The sequence below is a fragment of the Alosa sapidissima genome, chromosome 11 (assembly GCF_018492685.1).
Source record: "Alosa sapidissima isolate fAloSap1 chromosome 11, fAloSap1.pri, whole genome shotgun sequence".
Taxonomy (NCBI): Eukaryota; Metazoa; Chordata; class Actinopteri; order Clupeiformes; family Clupeidae; genus Alosa; species Alosa sapidissima.
The window spans coordinates 6,959,241-6,973,930 of NC_055967.1; the positions used below are offsets into that span (position 1 = coordinate 6,959,241).

Below are 14,690 nucleotides of genomic sequence, written 5' to 3' on the forward strand. Positions count from 1 at the left end.
TGTGTGTGTGTGTGTGTGTGTGTGTGTGTGTGTGTGTGTCTGTGTCTGTCTATATGTGTGTGTATGTATGTGTGCGTGTGCGCACGTGTGTGTGTGTGTGTGTGTCAGTCTGTATGTGTGTGTATGTAAGTGTGCGCATGCTCACGTGTGTGTGTGGGTGTGTGTGTGTAAGTATGTGTGTGATGACACTCTCTCAGCACCTCCACTGCAGCCTCTGTGAGCCTGACACTGACAGCAGTCATTAGCCCAAAATCAGCACTGAATCAGAAGCCCCTTAACTCCTCCCCACAGACACCGACCATGATGAGTCTGAGATGAGAGTGGCTGAAACAGCCCTCCCAGTGAGAGCAGAGAACAACAATCGGAGGTAAAAATAAGCAGGAAATCTACCGTGCAACAAAGACACCTGGGACAGAACATTCAGTGACCTAGCACATGTAAACAGCATCCATTAGCAGCTTTCTATGAAACAGCGACACAAAAACACCGAGAGATGAGCACGTATGCATGTTATTTATGTGTGTTTGCATGTTTGAGCACGTACATATGTGTGTGTAGGTGTGTGTGGGTGGATGTGTGTATGTGTGTGGGAAGGAAGGTGAATATGAAATGCATGGCTTTTAACTGTTGGAATAGTAATGCACTCGATGCTGAGTTTCCATCTCCATATGGTCCCTGTGGAGGTGATGGCCTCAAGCTGAATGAGTGAGGATGTTTACATAGCATTAATGTAGGAGGGAGGAATGACAGAGCCTGCATGCTCTCTCTCTTCCTCTCTCCTCTCCTCAATCTATGTCTTCCTCTCTCCACTCCTCTCCTAAATCTTTGCCTCATCCTCTCTTCTCCTCTCTCTAATCACCTTCTTCTCTCCTCTTCTCTAATATTTCCTCTGTCCTACGTTTTGTCCACTCCTCCTCTCTGTGTCCTCTCTTTAGTCCTTCCCTCTGGTCACTTTCTCCGTACTGTCTTTCTGTGCTCCTCTCTGCTCAGTATTCCGCTGGCACCTCAGTGATGTAATCCTTCTAGTGCAGTCACAGGCAAATCAGCCAATCAGGGTGCTTGCTGCTGCCTGACGGAGGAGGGTAAACACACTGGCGTCGCCCTGACGAGGTTACTCTTCATGAAACATTCAGGCCTAGCACACATTTTAATCTTTAATAGACAACGCAGCAACAGTGTGTGCAGGGATCACGGCGATATCCAAAACAGGCACGTACACAAACACACACACACCACACATAGTGATTCTGATGCAACCATTGACTCGCCTACCAAACACACACATACATAAACACACACACTCACAGCAATCCCCTTCCACGTCCTTTTTCTCAGCCATGCAATGTCTCTGCCAGCAGCCAGGGCTGTTGTTGACAGCAGAAACACATTGAGAAAATTGTTTGGGGGTGTAGGAGAGGAGGGGTGGTTAATATCACACCTGCCCCCACAGACAGACAGACACAGCGACAGACAGACAGCAGCCGGTAACCCGCCACCCCACACCACCACCACCGCACACACCCCACCCCTAGCCTCAATAGGCACACTGTGTTCTCCTCACCTGCAGCCTCCCTTAGCAGAGCCTCAGCAGAACCAGAGCCCCAGACACAGGCACAGACACAGTCACACCCAGATGCCCTGTAGCAGCCAACTCTGGCCTGGCTCTGGCCCAACTCCGGCACAGAGCCGGGCCACATCTGGCCCAGAGCTTGCTTCTCTTCTGTGCCGTGTCTGGCCACTGGCCTCAGGCATGTCTGCTGGCTGGCTGGCTGCGCTGGTGCAGTGATGACAGTGCATAAACAACGGCTGGGACACCAGCGGCAGTGCAGTGGAGAGCAGAGCACTAAGGCACAGCTCCATGCCCCCCCCACACCCTCACATCCCCCCGGCACTTCAAAGCAAATGATGCCATCCATCTTTAAAACATGTAAGTGGGAAAATGGAAAGGCAGAACATCAGCGGACACACCCTCGTCGCCCAAACAATACTGTTGTCAGAAATTCTGTTGCCACTGGTTTTTGGTCATTTAAGGATGAGGAACAAATAAGACATATTCACACTCTGTCACACTAAACAACAACTAAACAATTTCTATTTCGCAGACTGAAAAAAACAGATAGCCTTGGCCTAGATACCATGACTATATATAATAAAAAATGAAACAGAACTAAACACATGAATAAACACAACCCATCTAACACTTCTATGGACATCCCCGTAAACAGTGTCCAACACATTAAGGATATGTGGCTCCTAACCTTTGGACAATAAGCAGCTAGCGAGATAATATATTTGTAGATACAGCCACAGGTACTGCATGCAGTCAGGAGGACATTATATATATACAGTATATACTATGATTTGATGGTGTAAATATATCAAAACTCTTCCAAGAATACCTCCTTTCCTAGCGCTTGTGACAACCTCACACCTCATACGGACTTACCACACTCTTCCCCCTCTTCCCTCCTCCCACTCCACTTCCCTCTCTTCTCTTTCTCCTCTTCTACCACTTCTCCTCTTCCATACTTCCACTAGTACTTAATATGTAGGCACTCCTATCCTCTAATACTGGTATTGACAGATACAGGGGAAAACTCCTAGCTGTATTCTCCTCTGCGCTGTAGTTAAATGTTATTCTAACGCTGTAGCTGTAGACCTGTAGTTTAAGTGCTCAAATGTTAAAATGCCTAAATGTTATTCCATTGCTGTAAGTCGCTTTTGACAAATGTGTCCGCCAAATTAATAAATGTAAATTAAAAAATGAATATATCCATTACATAATACAGTATATACATATACATAATGATATTGTAGGAATTGTAAATTGCATTGGTTGTCACCTAGCCTGGGCAACTGAATGCCTGAAAAAGGCCAACTCTGGCAAGGGGCATTCACACTGACTAATTACTCACAGTGGAAAAACAAGGGCACACAAGAGCGAATCACATAAATGATTCTATGGGCTGCTCTGAGGACCAGCCAATCAAACGGGTCGTGTCCGGTCCAGCAGGAAATGTTATCCAATAGCAACACTTGTATTGAGAGAATGAATAGTGTGTAGAGAGAGTGGAATTCTTTTAGGTGACTTCAACCCCCTATTCACACGTGCTGCCTGGATACATCATTTGGAAAGCTTCCCCACACGCACACACACACACAACACCATCACCAACAGAAGAAAGGAACAAGTTTTTGTATTTCATTCCAATGTTTGTAATCTTATTAGGGGATATCATTTGTTTCCTCAGACTACACAAAAACCTCTTGGGTGTAGCCCTAAAGAGAAAGAAGGAGAGAGAGGGGGAAAGAGACAGACAAAGAGGAGAGAGAAAGAGAGAAAAGAATGAGAGAGAGACAGAGAGAGAGAGAAAGAGATTGGATGTGAGCTGAATTGGGTGTCGTGAGAGTCCCACTGTGGGAACAGAAGTAAACCAGGTCAGGCTAAGAGAAGAAGGACCGGAGGGGTATAGAGCTCAAAATGGTGCCACTGTGGCCTTGTAGCCCAAGCCGGCCTCATCACGTGCACCACCACTGAGTCACCACAGACCAACAGCACTCTGAGGAAGGGCCACTGCACCTGGACACCCTCCAGAGTGAGCACGACCCCTCTGTTCCCACACACGCTCATGGGTAGCCAGACACCCAATATTTTGGCAGTGTGGATTGGAGGTCACTGTGGCAAAACCTAAAATCCTAACACCATGTTTTAGAGATGTATCTCCCTGACCTTTGCCTCAACATGGCTGCCAAACACACTGCAACAACTTTAAGGGAGAGTCCTCAGCTACTCTGAGTAACCCATTATTACTAAGAATTACTATCTATTCCATTATTCACATCTATAATTTCCGTAATATTTATTCCAGATTTTGCAAAAAAAAAAAAAAATCCTTTAGCGCCAACCATAACTGCCCACACTCCACTTACCACTGCTGGTGAAACAGTGCTGGAGGAAGCATCTTCTAAAGTAGCCAAACAAGGGTTCCCCAGCTATCTGTGCTGAAAACATTACTAACACTACAACACTAAACAGCCCCTGTCTCAGAACTCATGGCTAGCTCACCACTGGGATCTAATTGACACAGGGCCTGTTCGACGCAGCCCCTGACAAATGGTTTAAGCCAGCACTGTTGTTTTGTAAGTGGCGTAATTGAGGCGAGTTGGTGCCTGGCCGCTCTGGAGGTTCTGCGAGGATGAGAGAGAGAGGAGGGAGCTGAGGCAGCCTTGTCAGAGCCGGCTTGTAATTCTTTTTGATTGAGTGTCTTTCCCTCTCTCTCGGAAAAGAATTGAAATGCTGCAAACAGACCTAACTCAAATCTGCACACGGCAGGCTTGGACACACACACGCACACACAAACAAGACACACACACACACACAGAGACAATGAATCTCTGCAGTACCCAAAAGTATAACCCAATTTGTTTACCTCCTGAATCTAATTACATATCTGTCAGGTCTGAAGACACAATATTTCTAAAGTGTCTCCACCTCAAAAGAAGTCTCGACATCCATTATAAAGCTACTCACAGTAGTCTACCTTCTGCTTTTCTCTGAAGTAATTCCTAAAGGAAGAAAACAACCGATACGAAGTCACTGGGGGGAAAGCTACCAATTCACTTCAGCCATTCATTTATTTCAATTGAGCTAAAAGTCTTTGTGACACTAAGCAGTAGTGATGTAGTACTCGAGTCCGGTCTCGGACTTGAGTCCGGTCTCGAGACCAATTTCTGCTTTCTCGGTCTCGTCTTGGACTCGTTCCTTCAAAGACTCGGTCTTGGACCACAGTGGGATGAGAAGGACTCGTAATTTCAGACCGAGTCCTCGAGACCAACGCATTTTTTATGTTCAACACAGACAACACATAACAACAATAATAATAAAATGCAATGTTGACCGGCATTATTTGAAAATGACATCCCATGGTGCAATGCAAAGATACTGCCGTCAGAGCCGTTTATTAATCTCTATGGCTCTGCTGCCGGTGAGTGTCTGTAGGTCAGCATAGTCCATATTAAGACGTTAAGACTGCTCCTCTAAACAATTCCCAATCTAGCTTAGTCTGTAGGCCTAACTGTTGATTATTAACTGGGGTGATATTAAATTATGAATATTAAAACTGACATTTTTTTATGGTCTTGGTCTCGACTCGGTCTCGACTCCTAAAGGACTCGGTCTCGACTCGGACTTGTTTCTTCAAAGACTCGGTCTTGACTCGGACTCGACTGTATTTGAAAACCAACAGACTTGGTCTCGACTCGGTCTCGACCCTTCAAAGACTCGGTCTTGACTCGGACTCGGCATAGGCGGTCTCGTCCCCATCACTACTAAGCAGTGAAAGAAGATAGGCTGTTTACAGTGCTGCAATATAAGCACACCTACTGAACATGTAATTATTCGTGCTGGAGGCCTGTAAACAATAAAAGCACACAGTTAACCTAAACACAGTTAGCTAAACATATCTCAATGAGTGGGACGTCATTCTTTTCATGCCATAATGAGTGGCAGCCAGGTTAAGGTGCATTGTGCACTGCAGAACAGCTGACTTGGAGCTGCTGGAGCAGCATCACATGGAGGCTAGTGACGAAGGTCAAAGGGGATGAACAGGGCCAGATGGGACGCACATGTGTGTGCATGTGCGTGTGTGCGTGCATGTGTGTGGGAGGTCATCACTGCAGTGTAACCCGCCCCCCACCCACACACACACACACACACACACTTTCCCACACAAAAACACACTTGCTTTTGTGATACAATTATCAATGCCACCAGTTAACAACAAACGCATTTACTATCCTTGATCATGATCCAACAACATTAGCTTCGTCTTCATTTCCCCTGAAACTGTGCAATATTCTGTACCATCTATCAGGGGCCCTTGGTTTAGAGACAGACTCCCTTTATATCCTCCTAATCTGCTAATATATATGGTAAACAACCCTGATATCATAACTGTAATCATGCACAACTGTGTACTTACAACAAAAACACAAAAAAATAAATGCAGTGTTTCACTGACTGAGTGGGACTGAAAAACAATAGGGAAAATAAAGATAGACCATTTTGCTGACAACTATTTCTTAAATCGCTGACACTTAAATCGCTGACTGTGGTACATCTTCAGTATTTATGTCATATCCTGTACATGTCATGGTCCTTCATGTATTATTGCTGAAATATACACTAAGACTGCTGCTACAAACTGCCATATGTCAAATATATTTCATTTGGAGTTTTTTCTTATTTGACATGACAGTAAAAAAAAGAGGAATAATAAAGGAATGCATAGAAGACATGGCAATGTTTATTGACACTGTCCACATTACAATATATTTACTACTGTTATGCATTTCAATGCATTTCTGGACATGATGACACACAGTGCATATGACATACTTGAGGAACTGACATCAGTCTCTGTGCCACACACACAGCAAAAAACAGCCAGCCAGACCATCCAACCTCACGATCGCAAACCACCATCAAAGTTCCTCGCTCCTCATCCAGCGGTTGGAAATCCGCTCGCCAAGTACTTCCAGCGCAGTGACAGCTGTCAGAGTTGCTCTAATGAATCCTTACTGGGAGGGATTAGTGGGTGGATGCTCTTTTTCAGAGAGACATCATCAGAGAGACGAGAGGAGAAATGAAGAGAAGAGAAGCGAAGTGGCGCTTTCACCAACTCTATGCTGGAGCAGCAGCCCTGTTGGGGCCGATAAGCACGCCGGGCCCGCAGACCTATCCTGCATCCTACTTGCAGCCTATATTAAGCCTGAGCCACTTGAAATAAAGCTTCTTAAAGGGCCAGGGATTATTATGAGCAAGATTTTACACGCTTCTCAGGCCGCTGATTCCTGCCCCCACATGTGCTGCTCTGCACAACACACACACACACACATACTACAGTATACAGTAAAAACACTCACATACAAAGATATATATATATATCTCTCTCTCTCTCTCTTATGCTGTTTTTCAAACGCACATGTACACAGTATTGATATATACACTGACACAAATGCACACACCAGCACTTCCTCAATCTCTCTTACTTTCTCTCTGGTTTGCTTTTTTCTTAACACACACATACGCATGTGCGCACACACACACACACACACACACAGACCCTAACACACAACCAATTCTGAAAATGTACGAAGATTTCATAGAGCTAGGAGATTATGAACCCATTAATTTCCTTCGCCATGGCCAACACGATCATAGAAGATCGCATACAGAGCTGCGCAGCGGTAAAGTCATGGCTTAATCACGAGCATGGCGCTACTGTACTCTGTCGACATGGTACTGTACGCGTTCAGGGTGGAAAAACAGTGGAGAAAGATTTTATTATATCTGTGTTTTAGAAGGCAAATGTTGTACTAAATATAGCACATAATTAGGGTTCCAAAGGGGCGGAAAAATTCTGGTAAATTTCCGGAAACTTTCCATGGGGAAGTTAAGGTGGGGATCTTTGGGAATATTCCAAGTTGGATACATTTATGGAATTAAAGGAAATTATGAGAATTAATGGGAATTTACAGGAATTAACTGGGAATTTTGGGTAATTCATATCAAACATAAATATAGCCTAAACATATAGACCCTTTCAACAATAAAAACAAAAACAATGCTTGAACATTCTATTTGGTTCCTGATCTACTTCCTCAGCATTAAGATAACATGGAATGTTAAAAAGGAAGTCTTGTGGGGCCAACTATGATGCTGATAATGGAACTCTCTTGAAAGGGTCTATAGTTTTCGAAAAAGTCTGCTGTCTACTGTTTTTTTTTTTTTTACAAGTGGCTAACGTAAACTGGCCAAAAAACAGCAGAATTGAACACTGTCTGAAGTTGACTTGTTACAAAAATATGACCATATGGTTATTAACCGTCAACAAGTAACGACAAGCCCACAACTAGGCAACTCTGTTAGCAAACTTCCCTCAGTTTCCCACCAGTTATTCCCTCATGAGATGGCGTTCACAATGACGTTTTCACTAAGAAAAACAAATAAAAAATTTCTCATGCGCATGAACGCACCATTGGTTTCCTATCTTGTAGTAGGTATATACTGATTGCTGTGTACATGTGATTGACATATGTACAGGCCAGGGTAGAAATTCAACTGAATTTGCATTAAATCAGGTTGTTTTAATTAATATTATGCTGCAAGATGTTTTTTTTTCAATTACATTTTAGTTCCCTGTTATAGACTAACTTGCAATATTACAAATTTACAGTTTATTCCTAGTTTGTTCCAGTTTATTCCCGTTTATTCCTGTTAATTCCCATATGAAGAGTTTGGTTAATTCCCATATGAAGAGTTTGGTAATATCAATTAAATCACAGTTGTGGTGTTTTGATTGAGTAAAGATAAATCAAATAACAATACCCAATTACAGTTCAACTGAAAAACAAAATGTAAAAAAAAAAATATTTATGGAAATTCATTAAAATGGAGGATATAGCATGTTGGAACCAAACTCTTCATACATTCCCGTTAATTCCTATGGAAAGTTTCCAACTCTACACATAATGCCAATTATTAAACAATAGGTTTAGCAATAGCTTACACATTCAATTAGATTTATTTAACTTTGATGAAATATTTAATATTATGATGGGATTCTGATACTGTAAAGCTACTGTCAAGTCACACAGATAGGATTGTCCATGTGAGTGTGTGTGTGAGTGTGTAAGAGAGAGATAGAGAGAGAAAGGCAGAGAAAGAAAGTCCACGTGGAATGCACGTTTGGCCAACATCCCTCTCTCACCCACCTCCTCAGTGGAGCCCACAGAGCAGCCCAGGACAGTGCCAGCCCTCCAGACCAGCTTGTTTACTCTCTTCCTGTCCGTCTCAGGAAGGAATCAACGTTCATTAGCAAAAACACCATCCTGATACTTCTTTTCCCATTAACCAAGATGCATATTCATTATCACGTCTCTGGACAAGACAGCGAGGCAGCTCCACCGAGATACAGACCCACCACAGCTCAACATGCAATTAGCAGTGATAATTAGTTTTGGAGCGAAAATCTACCACAGCAGGATGAGAGGACGAATGCGTTCGGTCCCTTATGGATTCCACTACAGCAGACCACATATCCGAGACAAGCCACACAAGAAGAGGAAATATGCCCATACAAGGTACAGGACTGCTGAGTGCAGGATTATCAATCTATGCATTGACACAGGGGGTAAAAGCTGACACTGGAGAATTACATGGTAATACATGCGTCACATGACTTCCTAGCCGTGGGCCCCTCGGCACAGGCTGGTGTTGAGATAAGGGGGGATGCTGGGAGAATGTCAGATACTCAGGAAAGGTGTGGCACTCCCAAGCTGTGCTCGAGGGCGCCGACTGTACCAGACGCAACCCGTTCTGACGGGGAATCGACAGTCGATGAGGAGTGTTTGTTTGTTTGTCTGTCTACCGTACCTTGTCTTTCCAGCTCTTTCTCTCTCACTCTCTCCTTACATCTTCGGCTTTCTGTTGCCATTTCTGACATTTAAAAAAAAAACTTTCTCTGTATGTCCTGTCAGCCATACACACAGGACATGCACACAAATACACAAGGAGGAACAAGCACAAAGACACACACAGGTACACACACAAGACACATACACACACAGGTACAAACACAAGACACATACTGTACACACACAGGTACACACATAAGACACATACACACACAGGTACAAACACAAGACACATACACACACAGGTACACATAAGATTCCACAGAGCCACACACACATATAGACAGACAGACATACAGGCACACACTCACACACAGTGTGGTGCAAGGCAGCCATGGTCCGTGTGCCACTCAGATGTGACCTAGAGATGTGAGGAGGCTTTAAATTCCCAGCCAATCGGCTGGGCTGTAAGACCTCATCACAGAAAGGGCGAGAGAGTGCAGGAGAGAGCAGTGGGGAGTGAGTGTGTGTGTGTGTGTGTGTGTGTGTGTGTGTGTGTGAGAGAGAGAGAGAGAGAGAGAGAGAGAGAGTGGAGCCCAGGAGCAAAGTACTAACTTCCATCAAACTCTCCCCCTGAAAGAACATATTATGATGAAAGCCCCCCCCCTCTCTATCTCTCCTTCCACATCGCTGTCTCTATCATCCCACAATTCAAAAGAGGAAATACATCATTACTAGAGGAGATAAAACTTTTAGCTTATACATTACTGCTGTGAGCGCTGTCATTGAGAGACGGAGTAGCACGAAAATGACAATGCGCTTTTTCCACCTGATTTGTTTTTGTCATTGCCCGACCGTGGTTGTTGATGCCGACACCTGACGATGAGGTGAGGAGCCCAGAGGAACGCATGTGTGAAAGCGGCGTAGCAGCTCACCTGCGTGCTGAACGCCAAGACTGAGAATGCCCTCTGGTGCTAATAACAAGCTTTGTGCCACCACATGGTGTAACGAAACAACTGTGGCCGTAATCAAAACAGAACCAGAGGGGATTTAATCACAGCACATGGAGGGAATGGGATATATGAGACAGCCAAAGAGAGGGGGAGAGAGAGAGGGGGGGGGGGGGGGAGAGAGGGAAAGGGAGTGAGGGAGAGAGAGAGAGTGAGGGTGAAATAAGGGTACAGACAATTTGACTAAAAGGGAAACATATGAGATAGAGAAAAAGAGAGGATAAGAGGGAGAGAAGAGTGAAAGACAAAGAAAAGAGAGTGATGCAGGGAGAGTAAGTGAAAGAGAGAGAGAGAGAGAGAGAAAGAGAGAGAGAGAGAGATAGAGAGAGCCTGGGGAGAGTAAAGGGTGACCTAGTTCTGCCTCGCACTGCTCACTTCCCCCTGCTAGGTGTCGTGGAGGCCTGGGGCAGTTCTGGCCAGCCTGGAGCTGGTGGTGGAGTGGAGGAGAGGAGCCAGAATGGACGCTAAACGGGGGGGAAGACACTCTCTGCCCTTCCGCTGGCCTGGCTAGTGAGGTGGAATATTCCCTAACCACATCTTTTCAGCAGTGAGACTGCAACAGGGAGCGGAAGAAGCACAGAGACATGAGATGGAAGAGAAAGAGAAGGAAGGGAAGCTGCAAGGACGGAGGGAAAGTCGTAGGAGAGGATGAGAAAGACTGATGCATGCATTTGAAATGAACAGATAGATGGAGACACATGGAAAGGAAGAGGGAGACAGGGGAAATGAGTGAATGATCATCATGGATATATAAGAGTGTATGAGAGAGATGGAGAAAAACAGAGACAGAGAAAATAGAGAGAGAGAGAGAGAGAGAGAGAGAGAGAAGGAAAGATAGCTGGTTGTATCTGCTCCTGTTAAACCTCCCCATGACGTCATGCAGGCAGGCAGGCAGGCCTCACTGATCTGAGCACTGTGCTGTGCTGCACTCCAGTGCTGCTGCACACCACACACACACACACACACACACACACACACACACACACACACACACACACACACACAATCACCTGCTGCCTGCTGGCCATGCGACCACCTGGCCTGCCTCTAGTACCAGCAGCACACTACGCTGCCTGGCCCACCAGCACACATGCACGATGCACGCACACCCACACACACACACACACACTGGCATCTACAGACACATGCACGCACACACACACACACACACACACACACACACACACACACACACACACACACACATATCTATACAGCTCTGGAAAAAATGAAGAGAACACTGCACATTTTTTCTGATGTCAACCTATGGTTGCTGAGTGACATTCGAATGAGTTGACGGTCATATTCAAAATTAAGAGGCCACTGCAAATTTGAATGACTGTCAACTCAGTCGAATGTCACTCAGCAACCGTACACACACTCACACACACACACACACACACACACACACACACAAACTAACAAACACCACTCCACAGCAACATAACACAACAGTCTACACTGTCCATCTCAGTGAAGTACAGGGATGTGAAGCTGAGCATTTCTGTGAGCAGCTTAAGATATAAGCATCTGCTAAATGAGTCAATGTAAATAGTATAAACGTAGCAGCCTTGTCCTCCTCTCTCTCCTGCCCTCTCTTTCACACACACAGGTGTGTCCACCAAACCCTAATCCCTAATCCCCCGATCCATCTCTGATCCTCACTCAAACACCAAAAGCGGAGCATCTTGATGCGGCTCTGGAGGCCACACACACACACACACACACTCCCCGCGGGGAATCTCGGCTGTCTTAGGAGGACCCATCTCATCCTCCAGGCACTTCAGAGGGAAGGAGGCTCTTGCAGAGGAAGATGACTCTAATGGATTCTGATTCGACTCTATTTCTTTGTCTTGCAGCCTTTTTTTTACTTGTTTGAAGTACCACATTGGAAAAAAAAGACTAAACAAAGGCGATTCATCTCAAAGCCAGATATGGCGGAGCTCGAATGAAAGGCACGTCAAGCGGCCCCTGCGACTGAAGATCCCTATTAGGAGGGATCACTTTGGCTTGTTCTCTCAAAAGCACACATCTAACGTGTCATCATGTGCCTCAACAGGTACTTCCAGTGAGAGAATGGCAAACCACTGGTGTGAATCTCTCATATATTACTTAGCAAATTTTCTTCAATGTCATCATTTAATTTCATTGAATGTATGTTGAATGTTCAGCAATGGATCAGTATGTACCAATAGGCCTACTATCAGGTGAAGTATGTACCCTGGGCCCTGTGTACTGAATGACCTATCCAGAGCGGTGAGATGATGTGATGTTGTTGCATCTGACCTTCAAGCAGAAAGAGCAAGCAGAGTGAGAACTGACTTTTGTGAACGATTAGTGCCACTCTTATAAATGTCAATATCCTCTAGGGAAGCTAAGTCACTAAATTAGAGCTTCATTGCTCTGTGAAGTTGAGGGTAAATGATTGGAAAAGGTTGCCTCTCTCTCTCTCTCTCTCTCTCTCTCTCTCTCTCTCTCTGTGTCTGTGTGTGTGTGTGTGGGGGGGGGGGGGGTTCTTTCTGTCCTCTGTCTGTTGATGTATCTGTGTGTACCCCTATGAACATAATTCCTGCTAGTTACGTCACAGCATTTGGAATTTGTCTGACACCAAGTCAATAAGGTTTTACCTGCAGTACAGCTATAACTACCCTAATCACTTTGATTTCATGGTCTGTTGTTCATTCAGAGTCAATAGATTGAAGTCGATCACCCATTCTGTACTGTTAAATTGTTTTCCTTTACAATTCCCTTTAGGCAGTTTAATAGACCAAAACTATACATTATTAATGGAATGCTTTACTAGTATCTACGTAGGTGGGTCCCATTTCAGATCAGGTTCCTTGCTTTCTGCCGGACAGTTGATATTGACCCCAAGGGCAATATTGTTTATGGTGTGGACACAGCTCTTACAAGTTAACAACATGACTTGTTAACTCTTTCTTAGACAGACCTTTCATGTGAAAGCATAGCCTAAATAATCTGTATGATCAAAATCACGTGGGGGCATTGACTACCCATCATTGCTTAGATAGGTACCATTAGATAATAGCCTACTGTAATGGGAACACACTGTGGCCTAACGTAGGGCCTATGTAATTTTGTTTTCATAGCCAGAAGAAATAATCAATTATTATACAGTCACCGGTAAAGCTGTATGCATGCTGACGAAAGCTTTCCGGTACAATCCCTGAATCACTGACTCATCAATTATGCTGTAAACATATTGAACGAGACAGTCTGACAACCCATGTAATAAAACAATCAACTGTCCGAAACCACCAGATTCAGCAGGCCAGAGAAAAACACTTGACACCTGACAGTCCGTCAGCTATACATATTTGCTGATAAGTATTCAAAATCTAACTGTCAAGATACTGTCAAGATACAAGATACTGTCACGTTTATCCGATGAACGATAAACTTTTCCACTCATGGGAACGGTTAACAAGGTATGAGGCACCAAATACATGTATAGCCCTCCGTCCCATTCGACCCTTACATCACTGTGCTTGGGTCAATTGCGCTGTCCTACAGAATGGGCGAGAAGCGTCTATAATAAATCGTCTCCGAGTGACCAGTATCTAGATGGAAGACATATTTGGCAAAAGAGAGAATCCCCAGAGCGAAAATGAAGCAGGCGAAGAAACGTGGAATTTGTCAGCATACAGACTATGTCACGTAGTAGCCTCCACACACAGCAGTAGAAGAGGGGAAGAGCGGGACCTGTGAGCTGCAGGTACCCGCCGTCTCGCTAAAACGCTGCGCACGTCGCTTTGCGTCTGAAACAAAGCTTTATTGTCGTCTTGGCTATGGGTTTCTGCGGTGGCACTGAGGATAGTTCAAGCGATGACAAGCACAGGTGTTTGCACTGACCTGAATCGTGCAGGTATACTCCGTATCATCCAGAAGTCTGACGGTGCAGTTGTATTCTCTGTCCAAATTCCTGATGCTGCCACTCATGAATCGACTCAACATCTTCTTACACGATTAGCTGGTCTGCGTCCAGGACCAGAACAATAAACTGAACACGGCATAGAAGCAATGTCACATTGACCACTTTCTCCGATCACCCAGCTGAAGCGCAGAGGAGAATTCTTCTACCCAGACACAGAGCATCGTTCCCCGATGAGCTGAACACTGCGCTTGGAAAGGAGACTGAGCGCTGGAAAAGGCAGGTTGCACGGCGCATCCAGGTCCAGGATCAGTCACGGCGGTGCAGTCAGACTGTTGCCTCCTGCCTCTTCACCATTCACCGCTTGCAAC

At 44.9% G+C, this 14,690-nt stretch overlaps 1 protein-coding gene across 2 annotated transcripts in view; it reads right to left on the reverse strand.

Annotated features, from left to right (window-relative positions):
- LOC121723904 (FERM domain-containing protein 5) overlaps nucleotides 1-14,646 on the reverse strand; it is a 107,135-nt gene extending 92,489 nt beyond the window's left edge. For both annotated transcript variants that reach the window (XM_042110112.1, XM_042110111.1), the window contains exon 1: nucleotides 14,301-14,646. In XM_042110112.1, the coding sequence (XP_041966046.1) occupies nucleotides 14,301-14,402 (102 nt within the window). In that variant the 5' untranslated portion in view covers nucleotides 14,403-14,646. The remainder of the gene's footprint in view (nucleotides 1-14,300) is intronic.
- Between the last annotated feature and the right edge of the window lie 44 nt (nucleotides 14,647-14,690).